General features: G+C 43.7%; 1 protein-coding gene across 1 annotated transcript; it reads right to left on the bottom strand.

The window, feature by feature from the left end:
- Positions 1 to 6,646: 6,646 nt before the first annotated feature.
- Positions 6,647 to 9,740, bottom strand: WFDC13 (WAP four-disulfide core domain 13). The gene is made up of 2 exons (XM_021689287.1): positions 9,653 to 9,740; positions 6,647 to 6,801 (listed from the first exon to the last, which is right to left on the bottom strand). Exons 1-2 carry the CDS (start codon positions 9,738 to 9,740, stop codon positions 6,647 to 6,649), a joined length of 243 nt encoding a protein of 80 aa, XP_021544962.1.
- Positions 9,741 to 10,273: the final 533 nt, after the last annotated feature.

Here is a 10,273-nt window from a genome sequence, read left to right as displayed (position 1 = left end):
GCTGGAAGCAGGGGGAAGAGTGTCAGTGAGAAATTTCAGCGGAAACAGGAAAACGTGCAGATCAATTCAGCAGCAGTGAGATTGACTGCCCAAGGTGGCAATCCCTTGGGAAGAGGGCTTCCCAAGCGTTGGGTTTGTGTTCCAGCTCCACCACTGGCCCGTTGGCTAATGCTGTGCATGTGACTTTAACTCTATGGTCTTCAATTTCCTTGTTTGTAAACTGGGTGTTACGGTTGCTGTGAGGACCAGATGAGGTGAAGCATGTCATGGCTAAAATATTAGCTCACATTGAAAAAGTTGGAAGCCCTTGGCAATGCCCACTGGAGCCCAGGTCTTATGGAAGATGCTGGCAAGGTCTGCTTGGGCTGTTCTGTCTTCCATTCTGTCACCACAGGAAGCTCGACACTGCACTCTCTGGGAATAAGATGAGCACTTTTCTCAGGTCCTCAAGGGCACTGCCATCTCCTCCCTTACCCAAGCTTCCCAGCCAACACCAGGACCTCCAGAGCAGTCATGGTCAGTCGAGGGGAACTGTTCTGCAGAAGACAGGCTGCAGGATTGGGGAGAGCAAACATTCTGATGTGTGGATCTAACAGATATTACAGTTAATGCGATACATCAAAGGGCATGGTCTTAGCCGAGCCTACCAGAAGATAATAGGATGGGGGTGCCTGTTTCTATAGAAGACGCACTCAGGTTTACAGCAGTGTTTTTCTGCTTGTCCAAGATGAAGTCTTGTCTCTCTGGGCAATGCTTTGAGGTGAGGCTTGCTAAGGCTCATATACCCATAGCCATGCAACCCTGAAACTATAATAAAAATACCCTGTATCTTTGCACCAGCCACCTTCTGTTACCTTTCACCTGGATAGAACACCTGGGTTCTTACTTCGAGCTCAGTATCTTTGCACTGCCTGGGCCATGGATTATGTGACAATGCTGATGCGCTGATGGGTGGCCAGGGTGTGGCCTGAGAGGTTAATCATGTACAAGGCACAGAGGAAGTTAGCAGGGCTGACTCACCAGGGTCTGAACATGGTGAGTGTTCATGCACGTAAACTCCTCCACTGGCCTTCACTTGTCACCATTTATCAAACTCCTTTGTACAGGGTGAATAAAAGGACTGTCTAAGGTGAAATACCCCTTGGCAACTCTGGTGACTTCAGAAGGACAGTTAGAAGACCTTAAGTTCCTCCTTTTTCCCCAAAAAGTCTGAGACAAAACCCACCAACTTATGAATTGTAGCTTGGTTTCAGTGGTGGAGTCACAGAGGATTCTATTTTGCTCTCTTGCTTTCTTGTAACATTGGTAAAATAATAAAGATGATCCCCCTTTTTTAAAGGGGAAAAATATGGAACCTAGAAAGAATGAATTGCTGGCAGCTTCTAACCTTTACAGAGCCTTTGCAAGGATCAAGTTCTTCCATTCCACATGGCTTCATGTAATCCTCACAAAACCTGACCTATGGATGTTCTCTTTCTCTCTCACGTGAGGAAGCTGATGGTCTCAGAGCTGTGGAGTGAGCTGACTAAGGCCACATGGAGTGCGAAGGGCTCAGCTTGACTCCCCCCAGCCCGACATCATTACCCCAAAGGCCAGCAGAGCCTGTTCCTTGGCAACGGCTCAGATGTGAGCACCCTCTGTTCCCCCCGGGGCCATGACTCTGCCTCCTTTTGTTGCTCTGTGTGCCAGAACCCTCCGTGGACTGCATCTTGCTCCAGGGAATGAGAGCATAGCCTGGTGTGTTGCGGGGGGATAATGGAGGAGGGGGCAATCGGGATGACATTGCCGGGATATCAGAGAGGCTAGAGGAGGAAAACTGGAAAAGCCCACACTGGGAAGGCTGGGCCAAACCCCAGTACTTACAAAATGCTCTTGGAAACATGCCTCCGTTGCCAACCATGATGTTTCTTGTTTTTTAAAAATTTTTATTTAAATTCAATTTGGTTAGCATACACTGTATTATTACTTTCAGGGGTAGAATTTAGTGATTCATCAGTTGCATATAACACCCTGCCCTCATTCCATGAAGTGTCCTTCTTAATACCCATCACCCTTGTTGCCCCATCCCCCCACCCACCTCCTCCCCAGAAACCCTCAGTTTGTTTCCTAGAGTTAAGAATCTTTTATATTTTGCCTCCCTCTCTGTTTTTGCCTTATTTTATTTTTCCTTCCCTTCCCCTCTGTTCATCTCTTTGGTTTCTTAAATTCCACATATGAGTGAAATCCTATGGTATTTATCTTCCTCTGACTGACTTATTTCACTTAGCATAATACCCTCTAGTTCCATCCACGTCGTTGCAAATGGCAAGATTTCATTCTTTCTGATGGCTGAAGTATATTCCTCGTGTGTGTGTGTGTGTGTGTGTGTGCTCTCGCGCGCGTGCGCGCACACGTGCATTCATCTTTATCCATTCATCTGTCGATGGACATCTGGACTCTTTCCATAGTTTGGTTATTGTGGACATTGCTGCTAAAAACATTAGGGTGCACGTGCCCCTTTGAATCACTATGTTTGTATCCTTTGGATAAATACCTACCAGTGGGATTGCTGGGTCCTAGGGTAGTTCTATTTTTAACTTTTTTTTTTTTTTAAAGATTTTGTTTATTTATTTGACAGAGAGAGACACAGCGAGAGAGGGAACACAAGCAGGGGGAGTGGGAGAGGGAGAAGCAGGCCTCCCGTGGAGCAGGGAGCCCGATGCGGGGCTCGATCCCAGGACCCTGGGATCATGACCTGAGCCGAAGGCAGACGCTTAACCGACTGAGCCACCCAGGCGCCACCTATTTTTAACTTTCTGAGGAACCTCCATACTGTTTTCCAGTGTGGCTGCACCAGTTTGCATTCCCATCAACAATGTAAGAGGGTTCCCCTTTACCTCCTCACCAACATTTGTTGTTTCTTCAGTTGTTAATTTTAGCCATTCTGACTGGTGTGAGGTGGTATCTCACTGTGGTTTTGATTTGTATTTCCCTGATGCCGAGTGATGTTGAGCATTTTTCATGTGTCTGTTGGCCATTTGTATGTCTTCTTTGGAAAAATGTCTGTTCATGTCTTCTATCCATTTCTTGAGTGGATTTTTTTGTTTGTTGGGTGTTGAGTTTGATAAGTTCTTTTTATTATGTTCAATTAGCCAACATATAGTACATCATTAGTTTTTGATATAGTGCTCAAAGATTCATTAGTTGCATATAACACCCAGTTCTTTAGAGATTTTGGATACTAGCCCTTTATCTGATAAGACATTTGTAAATATCTTCTCCCATTCCATAAGTTGCCTTTTAGTTTTGTTGACTGTCTCCTTTGCTGTGCAAAAGCTTTTTATCCTGATGAAGTCCTAATGGTTCATTTTTGCTTTTGTTTCCCTTGCCTTTGGAGACGTGTCTAGCAAGAAGTTGCTGTGGCCGAGGTCAAAGAGGTTGCTGCCTGTGTTCTCTTCTAGGATTTTGATGGATTCCTGTCTCACATTTAGTTCCTTCATCCATTTTGAGTTTACTTTTGTGTATGATGTAGGAAAGTGATCCAGTTTTATTCTTCTGCATGTGACTGTCCAGTTTTCCCAACACCATTTGTTGAAGAGACTATCTTTTTTCCCTTGGATATTCTTTCCTGCTTTGTCAAAGATTAGTTGACCATGGAGTTGAGGGTCCATTTCTGGGTTCTCTGTTCTGTTCCATTGATCTATGTGTCTGTTTTTGTGCCAGTACCATACTGTCTTGATGATTATAGCTTTATAACACAGCTTGAAGTCTGGAATCATGATGCTTCCAGCTCTGGTTTTCTTTTTCAACATTAATTTGGCTATTCGGGGTCTTTCTGGTTCCACGCAAATTTTAGAATTGTTTGTTCCAGCTCTATAAAAAATGCTAGTGGTATTTTGATAGGGACTGCATTGAATGTGTAGATTGCTTTGGGTAGCATAGACATTTTAACAATATTTATTCTTCCAATCCATGAGCATGGAATGCTTTTCCATTTCTTTTGATCAGAGTATAGATCCTTTACCTTTTTGGTTAGGTTTATTCCTAGGTATCTTATGGTGTTTGGTGCAGTTGTAAATGGGATCAACTCCTTTATTTCTCTTTCTTCTGCTTCATTGTTGGTGTATAGAAATGCAGCAGACTTTTATGTATTGATTCTATATCCTGTGACTTTGCTGAATTCCTGTATCAGCTCTAGCAATTTTTTGGTGGAGTCTTTTGGGTTTTCTACTATAGAGTATCATGTCATCTGCAAAGAGTGAGAGTTTGAATTCATCTGATTTGGATGCCTTTTATTTCTTTTTGTGTCTAACTGCTGAGGCTAGAACTTCCAGTACTATGTTGAAAAACAGTGGTGAGAGTGGACATCCCTGTTGTGTTCCTGACCTTAGGGGAAAAGCTCTCAGTTTTTCCCTGTGGAGGATGATATTCGCTGTGGATCTTTCCTATATGGCTTCTATGATATTGAGGTATGTTCTCTCTATTTCTACATTGTGGAGGGTTTTTATCAAGAAAGGATGCTGTATTTTGTCAAATGGTTTTTCTGCATCTATTGAGAGGATCATATGGTTCTTGTCCTTTCTTTTATTAATGTGGCATATCACGTTGATTGATTTGTAGATGTTGAAACACCTCTGCAGCCCAGAAATAAATCCCACTTGGTCCTGGTGAATAATCCTTTTAATGTACTCTTGGATCCTATTAGCTAGTATCTTGGTGAGAATTTTTGCATCCATGTTCATCAGGGATATTGGTCTGGAATTCTCCTTTTTTTGTGGGGTGTTTGTCTGGTTTGGGGGATCAAGGCAATGCTGGCCTCATAGAATGAGTTTGGAAGTTTGGAAGTTTTCCTTCCATTTCTATTTTTTTATCAGTTTCAGAAGAAAACTTATTAATTCTTCTTTAAATGTTTGTAGAATTCCCCCTGGGAAGCAAACAAACTCTTGTTTGTTGGGAGATTTTTGATTACTGGTTCAATTTCTTTGCTGGTTATGGGTCTGTTCAGGTTTTCTACTTCTTCCTGTTTCAGCTTTGGTAGTTTATATGTTTCTAGGAATTTATCCATTTCTTCCAGATTGCCTAATTTGTTGGCATATAATTGCTTATAATACTCTCTTATAATTATTTGTATTTCTTTGGTGTTGGTTGTGATCTCTCCTCTTTCATTCATGATTTTATTTATTTGGGTTCTTTCTCTTTTCTTTTTGATAAGTTTGGCTAGGGGGTTATCAATCTTGTTAATTCTTTCAAAGAAGCAGCTCCTAGTTTTGTTGATCTGTTCTACTGTTTTTTGATTCCTATATCATTGTTTTCTGCACTAATCTTTATTATTTCTCTTCTCTTCCTGGATTTAGGCTTTATTTGATGTTCTTTTTCCAGCTCCTTTAGGTGTACGTTTAAGTTGTGCCATATTTCTTATGTTCTTGTGTCTGGTTCTGTAGAAGAAAAATATTCTCAAATATTCTCTGGTGAAGTTTTGTCTTAGAAATATAATACTTAATTTTCCATTACTTCCCTCATTAAAACTAGACCATGGAGCTAAGTTTTCTTGTCATAGGGAAAGCAAAACTTCAACAAACCAGGTGACAACAAAGAATCATACTTATGCTTCTGCACTGCACTGTAGAGCCATGAAAGGTGTGAAGTTTCATTGTAAAGTCCAGCCTCTTAAGAGAGAAATGGTTGCCTAACTGCAAAATTTACTGAGTAATCACTAAGTGGCATGTAATGTCTTTAGAGTTTGTATGGGTTCTCTATTTTCATGTCACTATTATTGTTCCAGTATTAAAGATAAGGAAGCTGATGCTCAGAGAGAGATTGATTAATTTATCTGAGGTCACTCAACTAAGAAGTGGTAGGGCTAGGATTTGAGTCTAGGTATGTGGCTCTGGGCCCCTACTTCATCACTCTGTACCTTGTCTCATATGTTGGGTATTGTGCTCAGGGCAGGGAATATAGCAGAGAACAAGACCATTTAGAAGGTCACTGGTTGAATCTCTTGCCTTGTGGGTCTTTGTACCGACTTTGCAAGGCCGGAATAAAGAGTCCTCATCTTATGCATGAGAAAGAAAGGCAAACATGGGTAATTGTCTTGCTCAAGGTTGTAGAAAGACATAGCTGAAAGATAGAATTAAATGTCAGGTGTCTCATAGCTCTCTAATGCCCTTTCTCTGCTCTGGGAGCACTTCCATTCAGCAGATATGGGGCCAGTGCTAATGCCTTGGCAGTTAACCAAAGCTTTGCTCAGGCTGCAGGATCTCCAGAGCCCAGGAACACTGGGGGCTAAAGGATGATATTTGGTGAAAGAGGGAAAGCAAAAACAAAGAAAACAGATTGGCTTTGGGATTTTGATGAGACATACAGTCCCAGATATAATGTTCCAGGCTTCAGGATAAAGGTGGATTCTGGGACAGGGCAGGGTCTGTGGATGGAAGGGTTTGTGGGTGTGTTCAGAGAGGCATATTTAGAGATTCACAGATGTGGTGATGAGAAGGATTATGTAGCTTGGGAATGGAGGAAGGCTCTTTTATTCAGGGCATTAAAGAAAATTATTCTTGGCAAAGAGAAGGAGAATGTTAGAAAAATAGACCCACTGTAGGGGCTGGTAAGAGACTCTTCTGTTGAGCTCCCCAAGGCAGCTGGGTCAGAATTGGGCACGAGAAGCCCCTTACCTGTCATGATTTATATTGTCGTTTAATGTACAGACTATCCCACAGAAGGAAGAACAGCACTGAAGTCCGTTTTGGCAATCTTCCTGCAATGTACAGAATTGAGTACAGTTTCCAGGATCCGATCTGCAGGGTGGGGGTTCCAAGATATTCCCTGGAACACAGAACAGGAAAGAGAAGGGCCTAAATAACAGACTGGCGTAGCATTCAGAACTCCCAAAGCCTAGGTAACTGCCAGAAAACCAGCCACACTGCTCTTCCTCCTGTGGTCATAGGGAGGTGGAATCAGATTTTGTCCTTAGCTGCTGCCTTTCTCTGAGTTCTTGGCAGGGAAAACCGAGGCTTGGGTATTGGGATTGGAGACAGAGGTCAGCAGCACCCTGCACCCATTGGTGATTCACCATCCTTGCAGATCAAATACCTCATAGACTGTAGTTGGGTCCAGTTCAAGGGAATGAACAGTGTGTAGTGAGCAAGAGAGGGGTGTGTAGGTGCATTTGCACGGACTCATTGTGTAGTCCCAAGCAAGTTGTACAACTTCTGACTAACAACATAGTTTATCCTAGGATCGACCTAACATGTACTATTTGTGTGTAGGAAGAATGAGGGGGAAGGAAGATTTTGGGAAAGGATGAAGACCACACAGTACTGAAGATACTGGCATCAGAATATTAGAACCCAAATCACAAATTATTTCATGGGGTTGAGGGTGGGTATGTTGGAATGGGGTGCAAAGATTGGTTTCTCTTTCTTCCTGGGTCTCTCTCTCTCTTTTAAAGATTTTATTTATTTATTTGTCGGGGGAGGGGGGAGAGAGAGAGAGCGCACAAGCAGGGGAAGCAGCAGGCAGAGGGAAGAGCAGGCTCTCCGCCGATCAAGGAGCCTGATGCGGGGCTCGATCCCAGGACCCTGGGATCATGACCTGAGCTGAAGGCAGACGCTTAACTGACTGAGCCACCCAGGCATCCCCCCAGGTCTCTTCTGATAAGGAAGCCAGAGCACCAGGATGCCCCCACTTCCTATTATTAGAGAAGAATAAGCATCTTCATGCTAACATCTTATTTCCCCCATCCCTCAGTACTCAGGTCCAACTCAAGACCACCTCCACCAGGAGATCCTGCTGCAGGGCTCCAACTCAAATCCTTCTCTCTGTTCCTGAACTACAAGGCATTAAGGATAGGTACAATTAGCCCCTTTATCAAAGCCCAGCCAGGCCCTAATTTTTGTACCTTGTGACTTGTCCTTTCTTTGGGGCAAATGCCGTAGGTGGAACATTCTATAAGCCCTATTGACTTATTGCTTTGCAAGTATTTGCAATTAGAAGGGGGTCCATAGGACATCATACTGACCGGGAGGGAACAAGTGATGAATGAAGCTGGGGCTGTAGTTGTAACAGCAAGTAACACCAGAGAAAAAAGCCAAGGCCCAAGCTGTTGACAATTTAGCAGAGACCAGTATGCAGCACTCACCCTGATCTCCCAGTCATCCCGTGGGTCACTAGATCCGTGCAAGAAATTTGAACTGATCCCCACTTTGGGGAGGAGCTTGGGGATCAATGGAACAGTGTGAGGAAGGAGTCTGTGAGCCAAGGATCTCAGAGAGATGGATCTTCTCAAGTTTTGTGTCCTTTTCTGGGTATGTGATCCCAGTCTTACTCACAAAGACTTACCAGTCTTTCAGGAGCCCTTTTTGTGTTTCTCCAAATTTTAGCCCTTGGTTCTCCAAATTAATTCTGCCCTCATTCTCTTGCATCTAGCTTGACCTCCCTCAGTCTTACAAATCTGTGTGCCTTCTCTGAGACCCCTAAAACAGGAACTTGCCTCCCTAGACACCTGAAATAGTACAAACTTTCCTCTTCTGAGCCCTCAGTATTCTGAGGATGCTCTCCCCATAGAAGAATGCAGGTACGATGGATAATAGTTCATTTCCCATTTGGCTTTGGTTAAGGTCAACGTAACCATGGTCAGCGCTCTTGTTAGGTTGAGCTGGGCTGTGGTGGCTGCTGAGATGGGCTCTGTACTTTGTCACTGATGCTGGTCACTGGTAATTGTGCAGGTACCTCTGAATGTTTAAATTGTAAGGAATACATTTTAAGACTTTCTTTCCTTCTCTCCCAAACATTCTCCAAGGCAGAGATTGTGTAGGTTCCAGCTTGAGTTCTACCAACTTAATTTTCCTCTCTTTTTAAAAAAGATTTATTTATTTATTTTGGGGGTGGTAAGAAGCAGAAGGAGAGAGAATCTCAAGCAAACTCCTTGCTGACCACAGAGCCCTATGCGGGGCTCAATCTCATGGGGAGATCACAGCCTGAGCCGAAACCAAGAGTCAGACACTTAACCAACTGAGCCACCCAGGCACCCCTCCTCTCTGTTTTATTGCTTGAAAAGTTGGCGCAAGCATCCGTGAAGAAACTAGGGCAGCAAGAATACACTGGATGATGAGGCTGATAACATTTACAGCAGTTAATTCTTATGGAGCGTTTATCATGGTCCATTAAGAGTGCTCTGTGTGTACATGCATTATCTCAGTTTCTCCTCCCAACTGTCCCAGTGTCATTATATCCATTGCAAAGATAAAATCTGAGGCCCAGGGGCACCTGGGTGGCTCAGTTGGTTAAGTGACTGCCTTCGGCTCAGGTCATGATCCTGGAGTCCCGGGATCGAGTCCCGCATCAGGCTCCCTGCTCAGCAAGGAGCCTGCTTCTCCCTCTAACCCTCCCCCCTCTCATGTACTCTCTCTCTCTCTCATTCTCGCTCTCTAAAATAAATAAATAAATCTTTAAAAAAAAAAAAAATCTGAGGCCCAGACACTTTGTCCAGAACCACGCAGGAAGCACACAGCAGGGATTCACACCTGGATTTTACTGACAATAAAACTTGGACCCTTGAACATGATACTGTATTTTTTCACAATGTTTATCCTCAGCCCTCAGATCCTCTCATCTCTATAGAAGCTGCTCCCCGCCCCCCACCTCGCTGGCCCTGGAGCCCAGACCCAGCACCTACTCATCAAATGTTCCTTGGGGCTCCCAGGCACCTGCTGTGGTGTTAAGTGAATCAACAGAAGAAGCTGCAGAGACAGCACAGGCTTCATGCTGCTGGCAGGATGATGGGTGAGTCCTGGCTGAGGACTGCTGGGTTTGACCAGGCACAGCTCAGAGGAGGAGAGAGGGAAGGAGGGCCAAGTAAAGGCATGCTGTGACCAGCCTTGCACTGTGTATTCCAATGACAGATATCCAAGTACCTCCCAACCACGCCCACCCCAGGACCAGGTAGCGTTTTCAAATCTACACCCCTTTCATCCCCTAATCTTGTCCTTGTTATGTCTTTCCTCTCTCTAGGTCTTGTTAAGGTCCTTTCACAAAGGGCACGTACTGCATGGAGCACTGGGTGTTATACACAAACAATGAATCATGGATCACCACATCAAAAACTAATGATGTATTGTATGGTGACTAATATAACATAAAAAAAAAAAGCCCTAAAAAAATAATAATTTTCCCATGTAGAGTTCTGGCATGTCTTTGTTATATTTATTCCTAGAGGCTTGGCCTTTTAAAGTAAAATTGTAAGGAGTGGGTAACTTTTTAGTTATTTCTTTCTGTTTGTTGATATTGCAGAGAAATA

This window comes from Neomonachus schauinslandi, chromosome 10, assembly GCF_002201575.2.
Source record: "Neomonachus schauinslandi chromosome 10, ASM220157v2, whole genome shotgun sequence".
Classification (NCBI taxonomy): Eukaryota; Metazoa; Chordata; class Mammalia; order Carnivora; family Phocidae; genus Neomonachus; species Neomonachus schauinslandi.
The sequence above is the reverse complement of the archived record's forward strand: the minus strand, read 5'-3'. Positions and strand labels throughout refer to the sequence as shown.